Source organism: Bipolaris oryzae (genome assembly GCF_000523455.1).
Source record: "Bipolaris oryzae ATCC 44560 unplaced genomic scaffold scaffold_40, whole genome shotgun sequence".
NCBI lineage: Eukaryota > Fungi > Ascomycota > Dothideomycetes > Pleosporales > Pleosporaceae > Bipolaris > Bipolaris oryzae.
In genome coordinates, this window is record NW_006911316.1 from 41,048 (window position 1) to 67,594 (window position 26,547).

The 26,547-nt window shown below is 50.0% G+C and overlaps 11 protein-coding genes across 11 annotated transcripts; 5 read left to right on the plus strand and 6 right to left on the minus strand.

Moving 5' to 3' along the window:
* Positions 1–418: 418 nt before the first annotated feature.
* Positions 419–2,253, minus strand: COCMIDRAFT_91391 (uncharacterized protein; the record flags this gene model as incomplete). Its single annotated transcript, XM_007688307.1, has 6 exons — positions 419–979; positions 1,029–1,204; positions 1,243–1,433; positions 1,491–1,642; positions 1,694–1,817; positions 1,868–2,253. The coding sequence occupies 6 exons, from the start codon at positions 2,251–2,253 to the stop codon at positions 419–421; spliced, it is 1,590 nt and encodes a 529-aa protein (XP_007686497.1).
* A 955-nt stretch (positions 2,254–3,208) lies between these two features.
* On the plus strand, positions 3,209–5,308 carry COCMIDRAFT_91285 (uncharacterized protein; the record flags this gene model as incomplete). The annotated part of the gene is made up of 9 exons (XM_007688308.1): positions 3,209–3,313; positions 3,361–3,744; positions 3,794–3,870; positions 3,920–4,018; positions 4,064–4,127; positions 4,176–4,311; positions 4,397–4,564; positions 4,619–4,860; positions 4,922–5,308. The coding sequence occupies 9 exons, from the start codon at positions 3,209–3,211 to the stop codon at positions 5,306–5,308; spliced, it is 1,662 nt and encodes a 553-aa protein (XP_007686498.1).
* Positions 5,309–5,378: 70 nt separating this feature from the next.
* COCMIDRAFT_35414 (uncharacterized protein) lies at positions 5,379–5,953 on the minus strand (the record flags this gene model as incomplete). Its single annotated transcript, XM_007688286.1, has 3 exons — positions 5,379–5,517; positions 5,620–5,733; positions 5,802–5,953. The coding sequence occupies 3 exons, from the start codon at positions 5,951–5,953 to the stop codon at positions 5,379–5,381; spliced, it is 405 nt and encodes a 134-aa protein (XP_007686476.1).
* Positions 5,954–6,706: 753 nt separating this feature from the next.
* COCMIDRAFT_35415 (uncharacterized protein) lies at positions 6,707–7,957 on the minus strand (the record flags this gene model as incomplete). Its single annotated transcript, XM_007688287.1, has 4 exons — positions 6,707–6,886; positions 6,942–7,115; positions 7,166–7,755; positions 7,807–7,957. The coding sequence occupies 4 exons, from the start codon at positions 7,955–7,957 to the stop codon at positions 6,707–6,709; spliced, it is 1,095 nt and encodes a 364-aa protein (XP_007686477.1).
* Positions 7,958–8,241: 284 nt separating this feature from the next.
* Positions 8,242–9,163, minus strand: COCMIDRAFT_25035 (uncharacterized protein; the record flags this gene model as incomplete). Its single annotated transcript, XM_007688273.1, has 3 exons — positions 8,242–8,419; positions 8,723–8,899; positions 9,120–9,163. 3 exons carry the CDS (start codon positions 9,161–9,163, stop codon positions 8,242–8,244), a joined length of 399 nt encoding a protein of 132 aa, XP_007686463.1.
* Positions 9,164–13,070: 3,907 nt separating this feature from the next.
* COCMIDRAFT_3976 (uncharacterized protein) lies at positions 13,071–14,525 on the minus strand (the record flags this gene model as incomplete). The annotated part of the gene is made up of 1 exon (XM_007688262.1): positions 13,071–14,525. The coding sequence occupies one exon, from the start codon at positions 14,523–14,525 to the stop codon at positions 13,071–13,073; it is 1,455 nt and encodes a 484-aa protein (XP_007686452.1).
* A 1,505-nt stretch (positions 14,526–16,030) lies between these two features.
* Positions 16,031–16,540, plus strand: COCMIDRAFT_25037 (uncharacterized protein; the record flags this gene model as incomplete). The annotated part of the gene is made up of 1 exon (XM_007688274.1): positions 16,031–16,540. The coding sequence occupies one exon, from the start codon at positions 16,031–16,033 to the stop codon at positions 16,538–16,540; it is 510 nt and encodes a 169-aa protein (XP_007686464.1).
* A 1,956-nt stretch (positions 16,541–18,496) lies between these two features.
* On the plus strand, positions 18,497–20,180 carry COCMIDRAFT_35417 (uncharacterized protein; the record flags this gene model as incomplete). Its single annotated transcript, XM_007688288.1, has 6 exons — positions 18,497–18,568; positions 18,622–18,789; positions 18,835–18,954; positions 19,016–19,295; positions 19,348–19,655; positions 19,710–20,180. 6 exons carry the CDS (start codon positions 18,497–18,499, stop codon positions 20,178–20,180), a joined length of 1,419 nt encoding a protein of 472 aa, XP_007686478.1.
* A 218-nt stretch (positions 20,181–20,398) lies between these two features.
* COCMIDRAFT_91365 (uncharacterized protein) lies at positions 20,399–20,689 on the plus strand (the record flags this gene model as incomplete). The annotated part of the gene is made up of 1 exon (XM_007688309.1): positions 20,399–20,689. A coding segment is annotated over one exon (291 nt), but the record flags the coding sequence as incomplete, so codon positions are not given.
* Positions 20,690–22,370: 1,681 nt separating this feature from the next.
* COCMIDRAFT_35418 (uncharacterized protein) lies at positions 22,371–24,872 on the plus strand (the record flags this gene model as incomplete). The annotated part of the gene is made up of 5 exons (XM_007688289.1): positions 22,371–22,493; positions 22,534–22,638; positions 22,690–23,487; positions 23,541–24,458; positions 24,687–24,872. The coding sequence occupies 5 exons, from the start codon at positions 22,371–22,373 to the stop codon at positions 24,870–24,872; spliced, it is 2,130 nt and encodes a 709-aa protein (XP_007686479.1).
* A 782-nt stretch (positions 24,873–25,654) lies between these two features.
* On the minus strand, positions 25,655–25,964 carry COCMIDRAFT_91225 (uncharacterized protein; the record flags this gene model as incomplete). The annotated part of the gene is made up of 2 exons (XM_007688310.1): positions 25,655–25,680; positions 25,784–25,964. 2 exons carry the CDS (start codon positions 25,962–25,964, stop codon positions 25,655–25,657), a joined length of 207 nt encoding a protein of 68 aa, XP_007686500.1.
* Between the last annotated feature and the right edge of the window lie 583 nt (positions 25,965–26,547).

Here is a 26,547-nt window from a genome sequence, read left to right on the forward strand (position 1 = left end):
TGCCCTGCCAACGTAGCTTTATGTACATGTTGCGTTGTAGTTGACTTGCATCCTTCGCGGAGACATACATTTTAAGTCCGGCTCACTCAACCTAGCCTATCCACGGGCTTTAGACTTCAAATCGCGGATCTGCACTCTATGCACGATATGGCTAGTACTTTGTTGGATTTAGCCATTTTGTAACACAAACGCCGGGCCTAGATCGCGAAGGCCGCCGGGCGTTTTTTTGCACTTGGACGCGGGCTAACGAAATCAAGACTAGAAGATTCGCACTTCTCAAAGCAGAATAGATTGCACATGATGTGTGAGGGCGAGTGTGTAGTTCTCATGATCTAATTTTCCTAGACTTGACCCATGATCGCAAACTTGATCAGGGTCTTTTGAAAATTGCAACGCTAATAACCAATATGCTAAAATTTTACAGCACGATGCCCGTCTGCCCTCGCGCTTGAGGCGATAGCGAGTCTGCTCTCATCTCCTTCGTAGCAGCTTTGGACAGATTTGATCGGTTCTGCTGCGTGAGCACCCTACCGCGCTCGGTCAGTTGTAGTTCTGGAATGTCTTTTCGCACTGCAGCGATTCCACCTTTCACACTGTTCGCGGTAATTCCTCTTGCCCGAAGTATACTTGTAGCAACTCTGGATGTATCTCCGTCATAGCATAGCACATATACCTGCTTGCCAGCAAGATCGTAAGCACTGATACGATCGGAGGTGAATGTAGCCTCTAGCTCTTTCCATTGAGTCTCGAGTATTGCGGCATCGAGAAATGGACTGGGCATGGAGGCATTGCAGCTCTGCAGTGGCAGGTTGCATGAGCCTGGTACATGACTTCTGGCAAAATCTTCTGGTTTTCGTAGGTCAAGTATAACTGTTTCGTTGCTGTCGCCTTGTGCTGTGCTTGTGAATTGCGAGAGTAATTGAGTGGGCTCCAGTTCCCAACCGTCATCGTAACGGTAAAGATCGACTGCTGTGAGATTCTGTTCTCATGTTAGAATTACTCTAGAAAGGAAGAGAGGACAATCATACTTCATTATGAATAGGCGGGAAAGCTTCGGCGCCAAGCTTATCGAAATACTCATCAACGTACTGGAGAGGGAGATCACAGCAGATGAAGGCACAATCGATGATTCCGTTAGAGCCGGCAAGTTCTTTCAGGGTACCGGCTGCTTTTCGCTTGGCCAAATAGTTGAATAGTCCTTCTACTGTCAGTCGTTGCCATACGAACAGATGATCGACGTACCTTTGAGATTGAAGCCGGACGATGGTCCACAGATAAGGCCTTCACGGCAAAGCTGTAGGCTGAGACCGAATGCGTCCTTTGAACCGACTTCCTCGATAGCATCTACTGAATCGCGCCAAGGGAATTCGACCGGAGCCAGTAGCGCAAAAGAACGGGGACCGGGAACTCGATCGCCAGGGGCTGTACATACACTGAGCAGTATGTTAGTTCCTGTTTTGATTGCGACGATGATAGGCACTTAAACATACCCCAAGCGAAAAACTGATGGATCCTGAGCCTTAAAGTATTGCCCCAAGCCTGTCATAGTACCCGATGTACCCATACCAGCACATATCAGTCGAATATTGGGCAGCTGCTCGAGGATCTGAGGACCGGTCCATCTGACGTGAGATTGCCAATTCTGTAGTACTTAGTACATGTCGAAAAGCATTATATCGCGCAAGTAACATACTGCATCGTTTTCGTATTGATTCAAGTTCAAGACTGATTCATCCTCTTCAGCCATCTTCTTGGCTCGTTGTATACCTCCGCGGCAATCGGTAGGATCGGGTTGAGACGGGCCTCCGAACAGTGTTCTTTCACAAAGGTCAGCGAGAAATCGTGGGGAAATCAGTGGCATACTGACATGTCCAGCCCAAAGAACTGCATGAGTCGCAGTTTAGGGCCACTGGTCTTGTTGCTCAAGAAAGCGCGTGTGTCTTTAATTCCGTGATTGATCCGTGAAAGTAGTGCAAGTGAGATGACGGTCGATCCGCTTGAGTACTCAACGACAGTCTTTGACTTTTCTGGTTGCACTCCTTTCTCCAACATGTTCAAAGCCGGCATAACCTTGACGTTGTTTGCAGGATGCATGGACATCATTTTGGCGTGTATGCGAACACCGTCATTATAAAATGGGTTCAGGCTGGGTGGTAGTTCTACCAATGGAAGCATTGGTTGACAATCAGGGTCAAAATAATTCCGAATGGCATCGGGACCCGAGTAGGCGTTTAGATAGTTTCTTTTAGGCATCTTTGTATATAAACAAGGTTATGATGAACGAAGCGCGAGGTATGTGGCAGTAGAGAGGCTCTCCTCTTTAAAGTGAATGCATTCGCCGGGGCTATGAGGCCCAATACGGACGAAAATCTGCACATCATATTTTGCTGGGTTGACGCAACTCTAGGGGCCATGGCATCCATCATTGTTCGGAGAAAATAACGCTGCAATATAGCTGTTACGTGATTATGGTCTAGTCGGTGTTCATACCATGGAGGTTTCTAAGGCATATTGAGCACATTGTGTCGAATCGTAGGCACGGTGTGAACAGGCGCTTTTTCTGTTTACAGAATAGCGTTGGCAGGGCAGTACTCCCTGTTCGTCTCAACATCCATAACCTCCGGCCAATCCGTTTCACATGTGGGCCCTAACTTGGCAGGTCGACATACCACGCTTATACCATGCATGCTGCAGTGTATTTCAACGTGCTTAAGTGGCACGCGGTCAGACCCTTGAAAAGCAATGTAGATTGGGCATGATGCACTACCCATGTGTATAGCGTGCTGATCGACGAACCAGTGTGTCGTGTAATAGTAGTATTAGTACTAGTGCACCTGTGCTAACGGCCTTGGCATCCAATGAGCATCTTAGTGGAGCAAGTTTGCGCACATTTTTGTTGCCATCTATTGCCGCACCCTTCTAGACGGCTGGAAGATTCTTTGAGCAGGTGTCGGCGATACTACACGAAGATGGACCGTTTTCCAGAGGCCTGGGCTTGCAGAGACCGGTAAGCACCTTATAAGAAATCGGTACTCTTAAGCCCTTTGGTTCCAATTGCAATGCGCGCTGTCTGTGTACTTCCAGGCCTAGTGATATATAGCATCCCCCAAGAAACTTGGAGAGATTGCAGTGACGACAGTGGCTGCCTTTTTGTCCTCTCGTCTTCAATCGAATGCCCAATACTGACGTACCTTGTCCTGAGTACACCATGGAAAAGCCTAATCCCGAAGTTGTACCACACCCACCAGACGAGGAAGCTGAGCCGAAGTTCAACGAGCAAACCAACTATGTGCCAGTCAAGACTATCATTACTGTGAGAGTGCTCGCGTTCAATATTGTTCCTTGTGCTCATCAAACTAGATATTCCTGGCCTGCGCAAGTATTGACTTGCTAGCATTATTAGACCAGACTACTCTTGGAGCAAGTTTAACCATTGTCAGCAAAGCTCTTGACGCTGACAGTGAGCGCGCATGGATTGCAGGCGCCTACTTTCTCACGTCGACCTCATTTCAGTTATTGTATGGCCGGCTTTCCGATATATGGTCTCGCAAAGTCATCTTGATATTTGGCATTGGAATCTTCTTCTTCGGTTCATTAGCTGCGTCGTTAGCACAGTCAGCGGTTCAGCTCATCATCTTCCGCGCATTTACGGGAGTTGGAGGCGGCGGTCTTATGACAGTCGCCCAACTAATAGTTTCTGATATCGTGCCGCTTCGCGAAAGAGGCAAGTATCAAGGCATACTGGTATGTCGTATGCTATCCATGTTAAAGAAAGTAACTTACCATACCATAGGGATCTGTTGTAGCACTAGCCAATGGCATCGGACCAATCATTGGAGGTGCACTCGCTTCGCAAAGCCCAGACTCTTGGTAAAACCTCCAACGAGACAAAGCCCGTCATGTGCTGATTATGTCACAGGCGATGGATCTTCAGGTTAAATCTCTTCACAAGTATCTTGGCTACTGGCGCTGTGGTCTTCTTTATGCCATTACGAAAAGTCAACGGTGCATGGAAAGAGTAAGTTGTTAGATCCATCTCAATACTCAATGCTAAGAGAACAAGGAAAGTGGCAGCTATTGACTTTTTTGGAGCATTCCTAGCCCTGGCCGGCTCCACATTACTCGTGGTATGTATTGTCCATTTCAGTCAGTATGCCAAGGCTTACCAGTAACAGTTGCCCTTGACATGGGCTGGTGGTGAGCACCCGTGGGAATCTGCTCACGTTATCGCCACTCTTGTGGTTGGAGTAGCAGTCTCCGCAGGTTTCATCTTATGGCAATGGAAAGGTACTAGCGTGCCGTTAGTCTCGAGTAGGTTACAGCATCGGATCAAGCTTCTAGATCCTACCGTACATCATATAACTGCTATGAATCGCTTTTACTGATCATCTTCTAGTGGAAATCTTTACCTCCAAGGTTGTCAACGGGGCTATGTTGACAATGTTTGTTAATGGTTGGAATTTCCTTGTCCAAATCTTCTACATCCCATCGTTTTACCAGCTGGTATATGGTTATTCAGCTGTGAAGTCTGGAGCCCTGTTGCTACCTATCACACTCACACAAAGTAAGTGTTGTTGATTGTCCAGGGAAAAGTAAACGGTTACTTATAGGAGAACAGCGCTTTTTAGCACACTCTCAGGTCTCGTGGTGCATTGGACTGGACGTTACCGAGAATGTCTCCTCATAGGATGGGCAGTATGGGCAATTGCGTTGGGCTTACTATCAACTCTCGATAGCCCTTCGCTTGGAAAACAGATAGGATATTCCCTTCTTGCTGGTTTTGGACTTGGAAATACACTACAGCCAAGCCTGATTGCTGTGCAAGCAGGAGTCGAACGCAAGCACATGGCAGTTGTCACAGTAAGATATATATACTTACGTTTCTTTGACATTGTTACTCAAAAACTAACCCCGGGTACAGTCAACACGTAATTTCATACGCAACCTCGGCGGCACCCTAGGATTGGCCATTGCCGGGACCATTGTCAACAATGCTGTTCGTCATTCACTGGCACCATACGGCCTCTCCAGGACGGAATTGAACCTACTTCTTAACTCGCCAGGCCTATTTCGCGAGTCGGTCGGGACACAGCGCATGGATCAGATTCGCGCCTCGCTCACCTCAGCATACAAGGATGGCTTTCGAATCATCTTCATAGTAGGCGCGGCTCTCAACGCCATTGCCTTTGTCGCTTCTTGGTTCTTGATGCCTCAGATAGAACTTGCGCGGAAGGACGATGCCCAACTAAAGGAAGAAGGACAGAAAAGGCACGAAGAGAGGCGTAGTAAGAAGGCCTCTAAAGTATAGAATAGCTATTCATCGCTATATCTCTCCAGGTCACAGTGCCACATTTGGCATAGTTGACATACACCATCCCTCAAGCATCCTTAAGCGGCCAATTAATTCCTTTATCCTTCGCTCCCGTATTCCCCAACCCCGCGCAATTATACATACCCACAGGGTTATTCTCCACAGCCCTTATGTACTGTAGATCGAGACACTGCTTAGTACCTGTGCTGGCCTGAAGCGCAATACGCCCATCAGCCATAGAAATCCAAGTCTGAGACTCGGCCTTGGGTGCGCATTCGCGGAGGTAAACGGGCGCCATGTCCTTCTACCCTGATTTGGGGCCAGCGTCCATGCATAGAGTTGTAGAGGCAAGTTGGATCGAGGTACCGTTTGATGGCGCAGCAAGATACCATGTTTGTGAAGGGGATTTGATTAGAGATTGGCTTATGGGTTGATATGTTAGCTTATGTTTACAACTTCGACGTGTAGAGAATGCTTAGTGACGACTCACACTACGAGAGGTGCGCCTGCGGTGCGCGATTTTGGAACGACGACGAAGTTGGCATCTTGAGCTGAGGTGATGTAGACAGTGCGGTGCCCTTCTGGTGCTTGGGCAAGGCTTGTTACTGCGAGTGCAAGACCGAGAATAATAGTAGTCAACATTGTGATTCAGTGAAGTTGTTATGAAATGTCTATAGGACCAAGCACGCCAAGATGTTCTTTTGAATTGTTCACCCCCCTGATATTTCTCGCTTGGCTAAAATCCATGCTTGATTAGAGTGTAGAAATATGTACCGATGGTGGGGACGAAGCGAACGGCAGTTGGGAATGTGGGGAATATCCTCCACAACACTTCAAATAAATCACTTATACTGTTCAATATTTACCAACCAATATCACCTCTTCGGTGGTTGCATGTCCATCGCAGCCAGGACATATGATTACTGCAGGAGTTTCTGGTCGCATAACAGATTGGATGTGATGCTCCCAACATCAAAAGATATGTTGTTTGATAGCTGCTTGATACACACCAGCTTCCCCGATATTTGATGGTTTCTTTCACTTCTGGCACTGCCAGCTATGATCACTCAGGATAATGGTAGGAATTGAGCTCCATTGCAAGGGCATTAATGCTTCCAGTGTTTCTACATGAACTGGCTCGTTCACCCATTTTCCTTTTCCATCTTATGCCTAGCGCCATTTTCAATTCGTGACTAATGATTTTCTCTCTCCACAGTATTTCTTTTCTTCAACATTGTTTCTGATATATGCAAACTCCAAAAAAGCAAACTGGCCAGTACCAACAAATTCCCCCTGAATCCACGCAGGACCTCGCTCTTGTTCACCCATTTCGGCTTTGTTTTTTGCCCAAGTTTGATTTGTTCATGGTGTTTGTAAATTGGTGTGAGACGTGCGTTATTTAGTGTCCAGCGATGCAGTGACTTCCTTTTCTTTCTTTTTCCATAACCACCACGTGATTAGCATGACTACAAATGTGAGTATAAACGTGACTAGAAAATATAGCCATAACCAAGAAGAGTACATGCGCCCATTGAGATCGTTGTTGAAGTCGAAGAATGTGGTGCTGAAGAATGTCTAGACGCGAACAGTTAGAAATCGGATGGCGACATGCAACTCATTGATGACTTACAGCAGTAAACGTGGCGGGAAGAAAGATCATTGTCATTGCAGCGATGATCTTCATTACGGCACTATCACGTGATGTGGAAATGGCTACACTTTGCGAAGACCGTGCCAGGCTAGTGCTAGTGTTGGCTAGACTGAGACTGGTCGCTGCATCGCGTTGAGCAATACTGCTGTATACCTGCGAAAATGAGAATGACTTCCGGTACTATTCTCATCAAAAACTCTTACGGTCTGAACTAGAGCTTGACCTCTCCTGGAAAGATAGTCAGTTCTATCCTGCAGTCCTACATTCCAAGCGCGCAACTGTTCATGCGTCTCCGAAAGTAAATTTGTGATATGCGCAACATCATTCTCTGGCTCACCATGGGCTATAGCTTGTTGTTGATATCGATCCGTAACCTGGTCCAAAAAATCAAGGAGACGCGCAGTGCTTTTGCACGACCAAGCGATGTATGCAAGCTGAGTATTTGCTGCATTTAGAGTCCTCGAAAGTGCCGTGAAGTCAAGATTCGCCAGGTCAATTCTATCATGGTGATCGAATCGGATGCCTAACGCTCGTTCATGCCAGTAGATCTGGTCATGCCACCGGGTGATGACTTTGCCTAGTTGGGAGAGGTTGTGTTGAACAACCATACTGGGAATTATAAAGGCAGATTCGTTTGCAACACCCTGCTCGACATCGCGAGTGAAGCGGTCGTAATTCGCCGTTGCTAAGCCATGCATGAAAATGTACATCTGGCGACTGGGGAAATGATATGTAAGCGAGAGACCAGCGCATACATAGTTCATCGCACCAGGAATAGATTGGATGACGAAACCTGTCAGAATGTGTTTAGAGAGGCCCCCAGTTCATGTATTCGCTCACTTACTGAGATAATTTTCCCGAATGTCATGAAGCGGTGTATGGGATAAGTGGGCGGGTATTTGAGGTTGTGTGAACGAATTGACCGCGGCTCTTTGGTCTAATATACTAGGATAGACGTCTGGTATGCGTGCAAATGGCGCAACGTGTGTGTACATTTGTAGAGACATAGAGATTGGCGTTAGGCTCCCGTCATATAGCCCTGTCCGCTGTGAACAACTGGAGATTCCATGAGCGACTCTCTACTACAACTGAGGATAGGTGTGCACACAATAGTTTTATTGTCTCATGCTCAGGGTGCTGCAAAGAGCCTGACTGTTTATTTGCTTGTGTTTGAAAATCATTCTGAATGTATGTCTCGACCAGACTTTTTGTAACTTGAGATTTCTGTGAACTGCCATCACTGCGGATCTCGATGAGTGATACGGGAACGTTACTATCTTCAACAAAATTGGCTGATTTGTGCTTGATCTTTATTTGTGACGACGGCGCCGCTCTGCGGATTGAGCTTCTCATCTTCGCTGTGATAAGGCTGAAGATGGTGGGGAGATGGTCCTGAAGACACCTTTAAATTTTTTGAATGAGCTAGATCGAACCGAGTGAGCCTCTTTGTGGGAATACTATATAAAGAAAGTAGCTCGAAAGACATGTAGTTGAGGTTGCTGGATAGCCTTGGTGGGGACAGCAACAAATGGCGGCCAATGATTGGTGCTTTTTGACGAGGGCATGATCAAGGCAGACCACGCTATACTCTTTGTGAGAAAAGTGTACGCCTCATATTTCTGATAAGATGCAAATATGTAGACAGTGACTGTATGTATACGTGCTACGTAGGTAGGCGATCTGCAAGGTACACATTCACCCTTTGCGTGATTGTACAATAGTGTCAGCACGCAAACACAGACAAGAAAACGCATCCACACCTCACGGACACGATGGTAGCTGGCAAATACACATTCTCGCTGCCAATAGTCAAATCTACACTAGCTCGTTTACTAGACAAAAGTACTTTACGTTTGATTGCGCCAGCAGAAGCGCAATAAGACAGTTTGAATAGTTGGTATTTGATGCCTTGCATCAAAGTTCCAACACACACAGATCTACACAATTTTATATTATGCGCTTTACCATGGACATGGTGATTGGAAATTCTATGAAATGGCCTAAAAGTGAACTAAGAGCTTAGGGCAAATGCTGGGAATTACCGGTCGGGGACACTGCCATAGAAGCGCTATTGACATGGTTTGCACCGAGTCTGAAAGATGAATCACGCCAATGTTGCTCTCTATGGGCTGTCCAGGCGTGTTTCTTGGAACACACCTTACGATGGGATGACCGACGCAAGAAAGGTGACTGTGCAACATGGTAACGGTCTGATTGCAACAAATTGAACCGAATGCAAATGACTGTATTCATCCAGGATAGCCATCGATAACTTGTCGTACCACGTATCCCCCACCATCATGCCATTAAGTTCAAGATAAGATGAACTGAAAGTGTATCTTACACTAAGATGACCTGTACTTGTAGCGGGATGATTACCAGGATTCTAAGATTACCACGCCCTGAACAAAGTTCCGACGCTATCGTATCCACCACACCTGAACATAATAGCGCCGCAGTCAGGAATAACTATTGGCGCAGAACAAGGATCAAGATTCTGCACGCGGGCCGCAATCGATTTAGTTTGCCAGATGACGCAAAAGAGTTTTCCGGCGAGACGCTTACCCATCTTAGTCGGGTTCGGATAGCCTGAGCAGTGAGGCTTGGTAACACTGCCAGCCGACAAGAAAAAAAGCCATCGCGGCTACTCAACCAATACAAAAAGAAGATAACGCAATGAAGCAAACACCATGTTTGACAGATGAGGAAATGAAAAAGAAAACAAGTACGACAATGACAAGAAGAAGAAGACAATTTCCGACTTTTGTCCACGGAGACCACGGGCTACAGTTACCGTTAATCCCTCATTCCTTTTCCTTGCCCATCACAAACACAAAATATGAGGCATGCCACGGGAAACCCATCATGATCACGTGATGCAACCTCATCTCCACAACTCCGAACCCTAACCCGACGATCAAACTCTAACAGCCCGTCCCCCAATAAAAACCACAGCCCGCCCTCCCCAAGAAAAAAGAGGGAGCAGAGCACGGGCTACAATGTGCTTTGCTGCAGGTACCAACGAGCTTACGGTTCGGAGTGCGAGGAACCCATCATGAACTTATGCAGTCTTAGTCAGGTACATTGCACACGTGCGGGCGGGCGAAGGGTCCTCAAGCAAACGCCAATAGGGAAAGCGATAAAATGGGGTTTCAAATAGAGCACGATGGAGGATGGATTCTGGGAGCGTGGGGGTGGCTGGGTTCAGCAAAGGCGATGATGATTTCCTCAGGGTAGTAGCACAAGTAATAACAGCGGTGAAATTGGGGCAATTACTTGCATTGCGTAGTTGATGAAGTCAACGGTTGCGGTGCGGTGGAAAAACAAATAAACATCTGGATGGATGGATGGATCGGTGGGTGGATAATGGCAAGGGGGCAAACGCGTATCGCGCGTATACAAACATGTTACCACGCGTGCCTGCAAAAAGATCACCAACACCAACTTATCAGCAACGTCGCACACAGTAACATCTCTCTCTCTCTTTCTCCCTCGTGCGTGCGCGCATGACGAACGAAAGCGAAACTCAAATTACCCTGATCATCTTCCCTTCCCCCAACCCACGAAACCCTGACATACGCAATGAAGAAAAGTCACCACAATCTACAGGGTCCGCACTAACTGCCCTTGCGCAATCCGCTACTTGAGGACCCCTTGAGAAAAGAGAGAGAGAGAGAGGCAGAGAGAGACCCCGGAGATTTCTTAGCCCGTTCGTCCCCCTTCCCTTGCTTTAACCGCCCGCCCGCCCGCCCGCCCTCACCCCATTTCCCTTGCGCGCGCAGCGCGTATGTTGCCGTAGTTAAGATACAGGGAGCGGACATTATGATCGCTTTGCGCGCAAAAAAATGTGGAGACACACATGCACCGAGCGAGAGAGGGACCCGCTCACTCGATCATGCCCGGTCGTATTTTGGGTGAGCATGGGCCAGTAGCGCGGTCCGTGTTTGTTTGTGCAGAGAAAGAGGGGAGAGAGGGTCGAAAAGTGGGTGTTGCTGATTGTTTCTATCGGCCCGTTCTTGCAAACGCGAAAGAAAGAGAGCGAGACGCGTGATTCATGCGGTGGTTTGGGTGCTGACTCGTTTGATTCGTGAGGGGGAGAGTGGGTGGGTAGGGAAGGTTTGGAGAGGTGCGGTGAACATGTGAGGGGGTGGGATGTGTGATTGGCCTTGGGCAAAGGGAAGTGGGCATGGTAAGTGCAAGGCGTTCTTTGCAATTGGAATTGACTGCTGCTGGCCTTGAGGAAGTAAAAAAGAGTGTGGCTGTAGTGAGCAGGCGTTGCCAAACGCAACGGTACTAGCGGGGTTTTGCGCCTGTGTGCCACTAATAATACCATGGTTTTTCCCTTTCCCAGGGTCGACCGACCGAAACCCAAGGCATGAACTTGGCACTTTGGTAGAAACACAGACGTACATAGCATAAAGACAATGCCTACATGCATATACATTGCCTACTACGCCTTTGCTACTTTTCTTGTACATACTGTAACAAGAGGCGGAAAAAAAGAACACATGAGTTTTACACGCCTGCCTATCACTGCCTTTTTTTCGGCTCTTCCAAGACCTGCCCAGGCAGTCGCAATACGGAGGAACCCACACGGCTACTCTCTCCCGCCGAACTGGGAAAGATAAGAAGAAGAAGAAGAAGAAGAAGAAGAAGAAGAAGAAGAAGAAGAAGAAGAAGCCGGAAAACTAGAACTGGAAGCGTCCGGTATGGCGCATAGCGCGGGCACACTCGTAATTGCTGAAGAACAAAAAAAAAGTTGCGGCTGGTATTATCTTTGTGTAGGGGAGAGATAATGCAGACAATGACATCATCGCGCACGCGTCTTATCGACGCCCAACCAGAGTCTGTGTGTGAGAGTGTTGGTTGCAGCCTCACCTTTCAGTTTACTACTAACAAGTGTGTATACCGCATAGTTCTGTACACCGGAGTACCGCGATTGAGCCTATTTTCGCAAACGCAACCTGCAGTTTGGTACTGCACAAGCCATCTTATCCACGTAGTTCAACGCGTAAGTACACAGTAGCCTGTATGCAGATCGTCGCGCAGTGCAGTAGCAAGCAAACGGTCGCGAAGCCAAAAGTTTACTGCGCATGCGTAACAAAAGTCAGTTACAACAATGGCAGTGCAAAGTTCCCAGTCCCGTTGCTTTGGTTGGTGCTTGGCGTGCTGAAGTGCCAAAGTTTGTTTGCGTGCAGCGTTGCTGTCTCTTTTTTTTTTTTTTTTGATGCGGGGCAATTACGAACCACACAGTCTGAGAGGCAGACGGGGACGGTGTCTTGGCGCGTTTGGGGTAGAGTACACATGTAATGCCGTCATTTGCATGGATGCGCTTGGGTAGTGAGGCGATGCCGTTGATGCCGTGATGCCGTGATAAAAAAGAGAGAATCCTCAGGGTTTATGTACTTACGTCATGGGGGTGATACGATGGGAAGGGAAGCGGGCCTATTCATGGATGGGCCCATGCTGCCAACTTCAACCTAGCAATATGTACATGCGCGTAAGTGGCACCGACACAACATCATCACAACCATCATATCAACAAGGACCAAGGTTATTGAAGATCAAAGATACTTGTATTTGCTGTTCGCTAACGCTAAACAAGGAACATCATGTCTTTTTATTGTCCGAGAACAAGCTCTGGACTAGATGCTACTAAAGATGGCATGGCATCCTAGATGCGAGATTTGCTGAGAGACCAAGGAAATTAAACTGCTGAATGGCGGGCGAACACTTCGCGTTGATTGCCAAGATAACAAAAACAAAAAATGTAAGCAGAGAGGGTATCATAACCTCTGACAAGCGAGATGATTGGGAGAGCAAAAAGAGAACAAGGAAACAAAAACAAAATATCGAACGAAGCCAGGTCGTTGCGCCAACAGTACGCCAGGTATTACGCGCTTGTAGTGGGAAAATAGGTAGCCGGGACGAAAGGTTAAAAAAAAATAGAGGTATACACGGGCTAGGCGGTAAGAGAATGTACAAGAAAAGATGATTGTCGCAACCGACAGGGATGATGCATGCAAGTCGTCTGTGCGTTGGTGGAATTGCGGGGAGGAGAGGCGTTTCGAAACAAAAATGGCATCTGTGATGTGCGACTGACTGGCTTTACAGCGAATCCATGAAGTCCATGAGCGACTTGCGGCGCCGGATTGCGCGGCTTCTGGCACTAGAACTGGGATCAATTTCATTTCGCGGGCACTCTGGGAGAACGAGCGTAGGCTCTCTCTCATCTGCGCCACGGGCAGTCATGCGTCCAAGTGTGGTGGAACGCTTTTGTTGCATAGTGCTAGTGCTGACCTGCGGGACTGGGGGTGCAAGGTCTGGCGAAGGGGTCTTTCGTACAGAGTCGCCCCCACGAGACTTGGGACGCAGAATAGTAGACGCGCGGCGAACCTTGTTATGGGCAGCGAAGTTTGCTGCGCCCTCAAGGGGGGCTGTCTGAGGCGTCATGGGAGCCGGGGTGATGGGTGTGGGTGGAACCTTGCCGTGCAGGCGTGAGTCGAATTGCTTCTTGGCAGGTGTAATGGCAATCTTGGCGAGTGAGAGCTTCATAGAGATGGAACGTAGTCGGCGGTGGGCCGTGGGTTGCTTCTTGATTATTGGTGAGGCGGGGCTAGTGGAAGAGTTTTCATAGGGATCTGAACTGAGGAAGGAAAGAGCGGGAGAGTTTGGAGTTGGCGGGGGCAGGTACGATTGGCGATGGCCTGGCTGATATGACTGTGATGTTGGGTATTTTGAGAGGTCGAGACGCGAGCGCGAGGGCATGTAGAGGGAAGAGCGGGCGGATACAGCTTCTCCAGCGGTTGAGGAGGAAGGCCTTGGTGGGGCATCGCTGAATGCGGGTGAGAAGCTGCGTGTTGACGCAGCTTGGAAGGACGAAGAAATGGAGGCTGAGTCGGTGAATGTGCTGGGCTTTTGAGTAATTGGGCTGTGGCTGGTCGAGGGTCGGCGTGGCTCGACAACGGCGGGAGGTGAAATGGGACGAGAGAGTGAGGGTGAAACCATGCTGGTAGTGGGCATGACCTTCATGGAGAAGCGCTGTGCCTCGTCTGCCTTTTGCAGCTTCTTGGCTGCTGTGATGGGAATGAGGTTGGCAACGGAGGCGGACCGTTGCTGGACGGCTGGGCGGTCGGTTTCCATGTCGACCATCTTGGGACGGCCGGCGTGGGCATAGGCGACAGCGACGGCCATGTCGCAACTGCGGCCCTTGTCCCATCTGGAGATTGACATTGTCTTTGCGGTTGCTTGGGTGGAAATGTCGTGGACGACGGCGTCTTCGTAGTCGTATTCTGAGTCTGAGCCCGAGGCTGAGCCATCGTCGGCAGTCAGGTCCTCTTCGCTTGAGAGATAGCGTTCCTGGAAAACTTTTGGTGCTTTTGCTGTGGGTGGGGTAGGCTGCTGCGAGGCGGGCGTGTCGATGCGCAGAGTGTCGGAAACATCGTCGCACAGATTAGGGCTCGAGGCTGCACTGTCGGTGCTGCCGCGCTGGGGACGGGGCGCGAGTTCAGGCTTGTCAAAGGTCCATTGGGACAACTGCGAGGTGACAGCGACGTCAACCATTGTTGCAGAATGGAGGGCGGTGGAGTAGAGTGTGGTTGGACAGGCGTCAGTCAGGCTGTGGGTGGGGGGATATATGTATGTAGGCGTGGTGGGAATGGTGCAGTGGAGGCGTTCCTTGGTAGGCGCCAGGCCGGCGGGTGGGTGAGACTGGAGTTGCACGGCGTTGGTGGTGTATGTGAGAGCTGAGGGCGTCAGTGTTAGAGAGTGAGGTGACAGGCGGTGGGTGGGTATATTATGGCGGATGATGGTGTGCCGCAGGCGGAAAAGTGTAAGAAGGGCCGGCGCTATATTATAGAGGGATAGGACGTGGGTGGATATATTGCAGAGCACTCTCCAGCTTTGGACGCGGCCCCTGGCACGGCGTCGAGGTTTCAAGTACAACCACGACCGGGCACGGGCTGGGAACGGGCCAGGGAACCCAGCGTCGGGGCGCGAGTCAGTGGGGTGGGCCTGTGCGCGATGCCATCATTTAACGTGCTGTCGCTGTCGCTGGACTAGTTGGCTGGTGTCGTTGTCGTCGTAATAGGCGTTGTAGTGGGCGATGATGATGATGAACGGCGGGTCATGAGCAGGGCATGGCAGGACAGGACAGGGCAGGGCAGGGCCTCATACCCACACGTCCACTCACACACACACACACCTCTACACCTCTATAGTTTACACTACACCGGGTTACCTGCCACACCACTCAGCGCCGCCATCTCATTGCTGCGGCCAGCTGCTGCGTCTGCGTGTGTGTGTGTGTGCTGCGTGCGGTGCTAGCGAACGAGCGTGATGGCGAGAGGGGCCCTGAGTGGCTGCTGGCCCCGTTTCACGCCCTCAGTCTGCACACGCACACACAGCACACCATAGGGCCACAACGGCATTGCGCACTCGCCTCCACCCATCCATTCATCTACCCATCTACCCATCCACCCATCCATCCATCCATCAGCCCAGAGAGCCCATGAACTGCACCGTTCCCCCGTTCCCCAGCACCCGCGTTGCGATGGCAATGCGACGAGTGGGCGGCAGGCGGCCGTGATCGCCATCCCTTCATCTCTCGTCCGACTGTCCTGTCCGTTCTCGTCACGCTCGCCTGCCGACTGCAAGCGTTCCTGTGCCGGTCAGGGGCAGCGGCCGTGGATGATGTGGGGTTGCGAAGAAGCTAGACGACGCCATTGCCGGATTCGCTCCAGCATGCCGCTCCAAAGTCGTATTGTCTGCCCGCTTCACCCGTCGTGACATTTTCCATCTCTTGGCCCTCGTTGTCTCCGGCTGTCGCTGCGATAGTATCTGCTGTGCGCGGTACTGCACGCTATCTGTTTCCCCTGTCTGCTCCTGCATTTCCATCTCATCTGAGTCGAGACGTCTGTTTGCTAGCACCTGTGTAAGTATACACACACACCTGTCTCCTTCTCTGCTCCGCGCACTGGACCAACTCACTGGCCCAAACATTGGTATCTGGCTGGCTCCGAGTCGAGGGTTGTGCCGCCGCTGGGCAGTTCAGGTACCGGGACGTGCTGATGGCCTCTTGGTGCTTGCCATGGTGCTTGCCTGGCTGTGCTCTGGCTCTGGCTCTGGTGCTAGTACCAAGTAGTAGTATTTTGCTCCCTCTGGCTCCCTCTGGCTCCCTCTGGCTCCCACTAGTAGCATCCTCGGGCCCATGTCACCTGCAGCTGCTGCGAGCGCCGTCACCGCCATCCCCTATCTGGCCTGTCGCCTGCCCATACACCGCCAGCATGCCCTCAGACCCACCTACAGCCTCTTCGTCGATATCAATAGCCACTCCACACTCTGCCCGAGATTGCTGCCCTCTGCTCTGCCCACGTCCTGCTGAGCGCCTGACCAGACCGCCACATCAAGCTCGTCTCGCCAATCTGCCACCTGCACACGTAGATTGCTGCTCCACGCCCATGGCAACGCTCACGCTCGGAATACAGGCCCGTGCCACCTTCTCACCATTCCATCCCATGCCACCACCAAGCGCCCACTATCCATCTACCTCTAGCTGTATCTATCCAAGTCGCCACTAACTCCTTACACCCTCACACTCTCAGCCCCTCTGCTCTTGCCTGCATCATCACAATCATCTCGTGTTGCAACCCGCTGCACATCCGTTTCACCGCTCGCCTTTTCTTCTTCGCACCCCCGCCCTCTCTCGAACCGTTTGTGCGCCAGCACGCTGCAAACGCCCTGCATGTTCCTCGTCGTGCAGCAGCGCCACGTCCAGCCGTACCGCGTGGTACGTACCCGAACAAGTACCTGGTACGTGTGCGTGTACTTACTTACCTACCTAGGTACCCAAGTACCTTTGTACCTACATGTCCAATCCACTAGTCCACGGCCCACGTCCCATGCCCTGCTGATCGCGGCATTAGTCACTCCACTGCCGCTTGACCATCGTCTCTAGCTCCTACTGCCATGCTGACGCTGCACGCGTTCCTGAAGCTCGTTCATTCCACTGTTGGTCTCAGCTCCATTTACGAGGCTGATGTCATAGCCGCCCCGTCGTCGCCTGCCAAGCCTCACCGCCTGACTCCTTAGCCGTGGCCTGAGGAAGGAACCATCGGAACCATCGCCCCACCTGCTGCTAATAGCATGTACATCCTAATAGTAGTTCCCTGCACTAGGTATTCTCTGCTTACTCACCCTCCACCCGACCCTCTGGCTTCCCTATTAATAATACTACGCACATGGCTATACTTGCTTACCACCAACCACGCTGACGGCACCCCATGTTGCGTTCCCATCGCCACACCCATCCCAGCAGCCCTTTTCGTGGAAACAGCCTCGTGCGCCGTGTGACTCGGCAGCACCCGACCAGCCCAAGGCTCTTGTTTGTGAGACACAAATCCACACCGCTACCCCCAAGCTCGTCACCATCGGGGCCATGTGTTGCAAGGTAGAATACGGGCACCATTGACCTGGGCGTTTTCTGCTAGTAGCCTCAGCGATGACGCCAAGAAACATGGCATCTAGGCAGACATTGCCCTCCTTCCCTCGTGACAATTGCTCCGAATACATATCAGCTCGAGACCTTTTGATTATGGAACTCATCATACCATCCCAAGGTTTGAACCAATGATTAATACGCAGCTATGTATGGATGACACTTTTCAACAACCATCTCATGCACGTAAAATGGAACAGTTGAACTATGCCTACCCTCTGCTCCATCTCGGGCAAAGCAAAATAGCGCATACCTTGTTCCTGGTATCTCCACAGTCTGCGATATTCGTCCAGACGTCGTGGGCGTGAACCTTAACGATACTTTCTTAGATGGATGATGTTTGAAATCATCCACTTACAGTTCACTAAATCCTCCCAGTACATGTCTAGTATTTGCAACGTGACCTGGCAAACAGGCTAGCACGCAGTTTCTTGCCATCATTGTATCGATCCGACAAATCATAGCCCTGCATTACATCGAATCGATAAATCTTATTTCTTCGCGTACCGAATGCCCTCCAAACCGTTCTGATATGCAGCTAAACCTGCATGGATTGTTTGCTCCATCTGGCCTAGTGCACCTTCCTTACCCTGTAAACAAATCCAAGTTAGTCTTGCCGCCATCTAACAGCCAACCTCGCGTGCTTGCTCTACGTGATTGCTTATGCCTCTACATACTGGCCACTGAATTCCTCCGTCTGACGTACGCCATCTCGACTACTGACCGTACATCATTGCGCAGCATTTGAATACATCAAATACATGTAGCTAGCTATGTATTCGCCCCGATGCCGGTGCTTACTCCATGTCACCGCAGTCCTGCCGCTGACATGCCGCTGCCAACATTCCTTTACGTCGTCAATACCTTGTTGGTCCATTCACAGCGTGGTAAGCCCTCAACAGAAGACTACATCTTTACATCACTTAAGGGGTCACATCAAGAGTATTGAAAGCGACCGCCTCTACTACAGTCAGCTCTGTTGTTGCCCACATTCTTCCCTAAACCGTCTTTTTGGATACTCGTTCTCGTAGTCGGCACCATGAGATATTCCATCATATTCACTGCGCTTGTTGCTAGCGCTTCTGCAAGCGACAAGCCGGCCGTAAGCCCCGTAAGACGTCGATTGCACCTTGGCAAAACATTTCATGCTCCAACAATCTCCAGGCACTGCTCAAGTCTCGAATCCTTCGTGATAACTTGTTCGCCGGTGCGCAAAAACTGCAAGACTTTGCCAATGGCTCTCCAAACAATAGTCGGAGCATGGGTAGCCCAGGACAGGTGGCAACACTCAAGTGGCTCAAAGACAATCTTGATGCCCTCGACTATTACGATGTTTCTCTTCAGACTTTCCCGTGAGTAGTTTCATGGAGTGATCAGATAAATTCCTTCTCTATCAATGGCACTGTCCTATCGGATTCGGAGTCTTCGCTCTTCCAGTATTCTCCCACCGCAAAAGTCACTGCCCCTTTGATCATTGTCGAAGGTGGATGCAATAGGGTATGTTTGTGAAATTATCTTGGTAGAATATCTGACTTGCAACTAATCTTGAAATCTTCAGACTGATTATACTGCGGCAGTAGCTGGCAAGATCACCCTCATAGCCCGTGGGACATGCGACTATGGTATCAAATCTGCTTATTCTGGTGCTGCTGGAGCAGTCGGATCTATTCTGTACAACATTGATGACAAAGGCCCTGAAGACGGCACTCTGCTCGCTCCTCCTCGGCCCGAGGGTCCATACGTCCCTACCCTAAATATCATCAAGAATGTATCTACTCCCATAGTTGCGGCACTCAAATGCGGAAAAAAGATATCTGCTAGTTTCGACGTCTACTCAGGTAAGCTGTTTTATGATTTGGAGGGGCAACATGGCTCATACGAGTATCACAGACATCCGCAACATCACTTCATCAAACCTCATTGCTACCACCAAGTCCGGCGACCATAACAACAAGCTCATTGTCGGCGCTCACTCAGATGGTGTGCTCGAGGGCCCAGCAATCAACGACGTTGCAAGTGGCCTAGTTGGGATCTATGAGGTCGCCAAAGGGTTGTCAAAGTACAAAATCAAGAACGCAGTAACATTTGCCTTTTGGACCGCCCAACAGTCCGGTTATCTACCCGGCTCAACACATTTTATCAAGAACCTCACTCCAGCTGAAAATGCCAAAATCTGTGCTTATTTGAACTTCGACCTGGTATGTACTGCACTTTATGCTTTGTGGACATGGCTGCTTACGGTTCTGTTCTAGCTTGGCTCGCTCAACTACGTCCACCAAACCTACGATGGCGATGGCAAAGCCTTTGGCACGCCTGGACCCAACGGCTCCGCTCAGATACAAAACCTCTTCCAGAAGTACTTCAAAGCCGCAGGAACAACTACTATCCCAAAGGAGTATGACGGCCGCTCCGATCATGCACCGTTTGTCTATGCTGGCATTCCTGTCGGAGGAACCTCGACAGGCCGAGATGTGCAGAAGACTTCTGAGCAGGCTACTATTTTTGGCGGAACAGCTGGTGTTAACTACGACCCTTGCTTTCACTTGCCATGCGATACAGTCAAGAATCTCAATCTGGACGCCTGGGTCCTTCACACCAAGGGTGTTGCGGAGGCCGTTGCTACCTATGCCAATTCCTGGGAAGGGGTTCCAAAGAGGACTACAAGCACGGCAAAGAGACGTGTACTCCTCGCTAGAGACAGTACCGAGAAGTCATATGCCTAAGGGATTCAGGCTGATGATACAGATTCTCAACTATATAGAATTACAAGGTTACAAGACATATGAAGAGATGAACTTATCACTATGCAACATACCATGCAATTAAACATCAAGTTGGAAAGAAACTTCCAACTGCAACTGACTTCATCTTCTAGCAGCGTCTTGATGTCCAGAATCTCCAATTGTACCTCCACACTACCACACACGCAACGCAGCACCCTGTCACCCTCGCCATACTTGGCACGCTGACACCATCACACCCCACCCAACCTTATTCGCCTTGTTTCGCTCATGATTCGGCCACCGGGGTGGGTCGGAAGAGCAAGGCCAAAGGAAACACGGCCCATACCCGCACAATCCTACCTGCCGTCCTGCATGTTCATATTGCACTCGAGAGCGCAAGCAAGACCCTCCCAAAAAGCTCATTAATTAGCCCTCGCAATCCCAATAACCCGCCTTATCGTCTTCACCCGGCGGAGAAATCACCCCAAAATTTTACCCGCCTTATCTAACAGCATGTCCCATGATTTAATTCCACATACGACGTGCACACCATCCCAGCCGTGCTGTCAGCGTTTTGAATATAGTGTTTAATAACCGAGTGCTCGGAAGATGTGGGTCTGGGCCCGCAAGACTATTGTTTGAGACGAGTGCGGGAACCGTGGGCGTGGAAATTTGGATATTTGCATGTACGAGAAGGCATTTTGATAGCGGTTTGCTTGCCGTCGTGCGAGCAGGGGTGGGGGTGCGTGGGGGGAAGGTGCGGAGATTGACTAGAGTAGAGAGCGAGAGGGTCAGGTGACTTTGATCACGTGAACACGTGTCTGTAGTGTGATTGCACTTCCGACTCAACTTTGGCGAGTCAAAATATGCATAAAACTCATGAACGAATTGGCTTTGATCGTCAGTCATAGCAATGACTTGAACATGTCGCTTGCCCTGCAGCTATTCCTAATGCGTACAAGCAGGTACAATAAATCAAATCACGATATTTTGTACATATGATCATCAAGACCTTTTCGCTGTTCGCAAGCCAGCTAGCTCGTTAGTGGATTAGTATTCAGGTGGTCGACCACTGAATGAATCCCCGCTGTCGTATGTTTTTGTGAGAGATCCTGATACACAACACTCTTGCACCAAGATAAGGTCACGTGACGATCGCTACCATGCAGTACTAGCTCCCAGTCTCCAAGCTGTCCAGACAGCTCCATCACCCAAACCCTGACATCGGCACAGACTACTCCGCATCGCCGATCACTAGTCCAAAGTAGACCACCGTTTCAAAACATTAACCACCCAAGGTAATGAACAGCAGCATCTAGATACACGACGTTCAGCTCAAAATCTAGACCTATAAAGGGGCTCAGTTGGCATCCCTTCAAGCATTAATCTCTCCATTTGCAAAAATCAAAGAACAAGGCGTGATAAGACCATCCAAGCAAACCTCCCAATTGCACACAGCATATGTTAGCCAAGCCGGGAAAAGCAACGAAAATGTTTGTTTAATGCGGCTGGAAGGTTCCCCGCGGACCGTCAACTTCACGTCTAGTTACGGTAAAGCGGGAGAACATCTACCGATGTACATGTCATTACAGCGCATCCAACCGACTCTTTGTACCTCGAAACACTGCATAAGACAACAGCAGCATCTCTTGCACTTGTCTGCACTTGTCTCCACGCGCCTCTCTCCCCTATCTGGCTCAGCGCGAATCCATGTCATTTCTCATGCATTCGATCCCTCTCCCATTGTTGCTTTTCGGGGCTTGGGGCCTGTCGGCGGTTCCAGAGTCGACATGCATGTCACCCCAACACTACAGCTGTGTTTCCAAGATCCGTGTCTTCCGCGATGGCGATCATCCAGGGAGTTTTGAGTTGGACAAACAAAAAAAGAAAGAAAACAGAGTCATGAGCATAACACCTGAGTGGTACCCCTCTGTCGAGAATGTAAACAAAAATCCCTCTTTTCCCACATGATAGATCAACAAACTTTGTTCGTCCCCAGTCAGCCTTGGGCCTTGATCTTGCACATCTTCTTGTACAACATATAGCAGTCTGTCGGCATTTTGGCCGATCCGTTGGTTTGTTTCGTTTTAGTTTTGACGTCTACCTTTTTCGCCTGCAAAAAAGATGATGCAACAGGTCATGGATGTCGGTGGGCATGGTTACGAGCCCCAGTCGGCTCCTAGTCTGCCCATGCCGCGTAAACTATGGGAGCATCCAGATCCAACGTCGACGGCCATGTGGAAATTCATGCAAAATGCGAATGCTAAGTATGGGCTGAAGATGGAGGCAAGTCACCAACCTCTTCATTTTGAGGTTCGCAAATAAATAACAAGTATCTAACACATGAGAATAGAGCTACCGTGATTTGTACGCGTGGAGTGTTGGCCCAAACCGAACTGATTTCTGGAACGACGTGTGGACGATATCCAACTTGATCCATTCTGGTTCTTACAATCAGGTAAACTCTCCAGTCTATGACTTCTGCATCGCTCTTTGCTGAACATATTAGGTCGTCGACACCTCAACTCCAATGGAAGAAAACCCCCACTGGTTCCACGGCACATATCTCAACTTTGCAGAAAACATCCTCTTTACCGCATCTGACACGGACTCGTCGCGTTGTACTACCCTCTACAAAGAAGATGACAAAATCGCGTTGACGGAGATCCGAGAAGGAAATACAGATGTCGCGCATCTAACTTGGGGCGAGCTTCGCCGGCGCGTGGGTCTCCTCTCCAATGCGCTGCGTGCAAAGGGTGTGCAGAAAGGAGATCGAGTCGCCCTCATTGCGTCTACCAGTTTCGACACGTTCATCGTTTTCATGGCTACAGTCAGCTTAGGCGCGCTCTTCAGCTCTAGCAGTACCGACATGGGCGCAAAAGGCATTCTCGAGCGCCTCGTGCAGATCAAGCCAAAATATGTCTTTGTGGACGACTGGGCTGTGTACAATGGCAAGACGATCGATCTGCGGCCCAAGATTAGCCAGCTTGTTGCTGGTATGCAGGACGTACCGGAATTCGAAGGCGTAGTAACACAGCCCCGGTTTCGTGGCTGCCCAGCAGGCATAGAAGGGCTGGGCAGTACGCAGACACTGGCGACTTTTCTGGAAGCTGCGCAGGGAAATAAGGGTCTTGTTTTCGAGCGAGTTGCTTTTCGCGACCCTTTCCTGATTGTGTATTCTAGTGGGACGACGGGTGTGCCGAAATGCATTGCGCATTCGACTGGCGGCGTGCTGGTCAACGTGTGCAAAGAGAGTATTCTGCACAAGGAAGTGACGCCGGAAAGTGTGGTGCTGCAATATACAACCGTAAGTCCCACCCTCTTCTCCAACGCCTTGTACTGACAATTGGAAAAAAATAGACTGGCTGGATCATGTACCTAGTATCCATCCAAATCCTCCTCTTCGGCTGCCGCAGCATCCTCTACGACGGCTCTCCCTTCCGCCCAACCCCCCAAGCCTTCCTCTCCATCCTCTCCTCACAACGCGTTACAGACTTCGGTACATCCCCCCGCTTCCTACACGAGCTCCAGAAAAGGAATATCCAGCCACGCTCACTGTTCGACCTGTCGCACCTCAAAAGCGTAGGCACAACGGGCATGGTACTCCCCGAAGCGCAATTCACTTGGTTCTATGACGACGCCTTCCCTGCCTCCGTCCACCTCAGAAACATTTCCGGCGGCACCGACATTGCGGGTCGGTTCGGCATGGAAAACCCCTTAGAACCCCTCTACGCAGGCGGATGCCAAGGTCCCTGCTTGGGCACAAAAGTCGAAGTCTACAACGCCCTGGTCCCTAGCGGCCATGCGGGAGAAGCAGTCCCAGACGGTGTGGCGGGCGAGCTAGTCGCCACGGCCTCGTTTCCCAACCAGCCCGTTTGCTTTTGGGGCGACGACGCCGCAGGGAAAAAGTACAAGGCAGCGTACTATGCGCGCTTCCCGAATGTCTGGACACACGGCGACTTCATCCAGATGCACCCCGTCACGGGCCAGATATTCTTTCTTGGCCGTGCAGACGGCGTGTTGAATCCGAGTGGTGTGCGCTTTGGGTCCGCAGATATTTACAGTGTCATTGAAGCGCATTTCCCAGAGGTCGCGGATTGCATTGTTGTGGGGCAGCGCCGCCCGCAGGATGCGGATGAGAGTGTCATGTTGTTTTTGAAAATGGCTAGGGGGTGTGAGTTTAGAGAGGGGTTGGTCGAGCGGATTAAGAGTAAGATTGCGGAAGAGAGGAGTAAGAGGCATGTTCCGAGGTTTGTGTTTCAGACTTGGGAGATTCCGGTACGTTGTGTGTTTGTGTTCTTTTCTTTTTCCCTCTCGTTTACCGTTTTTTTCATTCTCCCCTTCATTCTTATAAGGAGGAGGGGGATGGAGGGCGGTGGGCAATGGGTTGTACACGGTGGAAGTTAGGGGAAGGGCGATGGGTGGGTAAGGGGAGGGGAGTCAGGCATAATTTGTCGAAAGTGATATTTGACAAAAAGGGAAAAAAAGCTAACAAATCATCACCAGACAACCGTAAACCTCAAAAAAGTCGAACTCCCCGTCAAGCAAATTGTCTCAGGAAAAAAGATCAAACCCAGCGGCACACTGCTAAATCCGCAATCGCTAAAGTTCTACGAGCAATTCGCTAACGTGGAAGAGGTGGTCACGAGGCTGAATAAAGAGAAGAAGGTTAGGAGGAGATGTACGTTGTAGTCTCCTCCTCCTCTCATTTTCCCTTGGAACAACCCCTCCATTGTACTGGTGACTTGACTGGGCACTTGGGAACTTGCTGGTACTGATTTTTTTTACTTTTTTTTTACTTTTCTTTTGTCATGACAACGATCGAGATGAGTATGCGGACGGAGAAAGCCTTGCTTCGATACCAAGCATAATGTTTGGGGTTCCTGAGGCGTTTTATATCTTCTCATGTCTCTCATTTGCCCTTGAAAGGTATATTCTTTTTTTTCTCTTTCTTTCGTTCGTTCGCTGCTTCGTACAATTTTGTCTAGTGGTAATGTGGAATGATTGATCTTTGTTGAAATGGAAAGCTTTCATGTTGCGAGTGTGGATGGTAGTTGGTGGGTGAAGATAGTGGGCGGGCGAAGATACATTAGCCAAACCACATACCATAATAACTGGACCGTTGAATCAATCGTAAAGCGTGACATCATCATTCAGTCATCGCATTCACAAAATCATTTCCACATCTTCACTCCCCACTGCAAACGTGCAAGTAAGTCGCATACAAGGGCCATAAGCCCGCAACATTGCTATAACAGACATTTGCAAACCCACACAAGCAAGAACCCTCATTTCCTCAAAAGCAGGGCGTGACAACTCTCTCTCCGAGACATTTTTGTGCCCTCGCCCATTTTACGCCTGTAAACGCCCTTGATCCACTCTCTTTCTTCCCTTCTTCACATCCCCTCATCTCCTTTTCCTTTACACAACACAGCACCTTGTCGTATCCATCGTATTGACCGCGCAACGCACACTCAGATCTTCTCAGCGACCTTGTTCTCTGCTCACGCGTTAGCTTTCCCATCCATGTCCCACCAAACAATCCCGACACCCCCCCAAATCCCCCTTCCAGCTCAAAGACAGATACCTGAAAAATAACATACTCTGCTGCGTCAAAAGCAGTCCATACCGCTTCTTGATCGTAACCCGATGCCTGCTGTACTTGTCGTCGGGCGAGAAGCGCGCCGGGTGCGCGCTCTTGCTGACCTCGCCATCAATCACTTTCTTGAGCGTGTAGATGCGCTTCGACGGGTTCGCCGGGTCGGGGATGTACATGAGATGCATGCTGTTTAGGCGGTTTTTTCGTTAGCTCTACACATCTCTCTCTCTCTCTTTTTTAAATTTTCCTGCGCGCGCAACGACAAGGTCGGAGGCGAAGAGGAGTTGGGGGGCAAGGAAACGTACGCTGCGGGATGCGAGGAGCGCGAATTGAAACTTTTGGGGTTTTAAGAAAGGGGGAAATAGGTGATGGTGGTGGGCGTTGGCGACGGGGTGATAAAAAACCTGGTAGTAGTAGTAGTAGTAGTAGTAGCAGCTAGGTAGGGCTTGGGGAAAGTTCTCAAGGTCGGCATTTTTTTCTCGTCGGATCACCGAGCTCGCGCCCCCAATTTTCGCCAAGAGGCGCGCGGGACCGATACATCCCTGCAACCAGAGCTGCGCCAGCCAATCAAGAGATATGGGGTGTGTTTGCACTGTTTGCATGCGATTTACCCAGAAGCACTAAACCTCCACATCATCCACTTCGTATGTTCGCGGTCCACCATCGCATATCTCTCTCTGCAACCAAAGACCCCGTTGTGTTTCCCCTCCCCCTTCGTACTTTCAGTGCAGTCATTCCCTTTTCGCGCTCCAAAGAAAAAAAAAAACC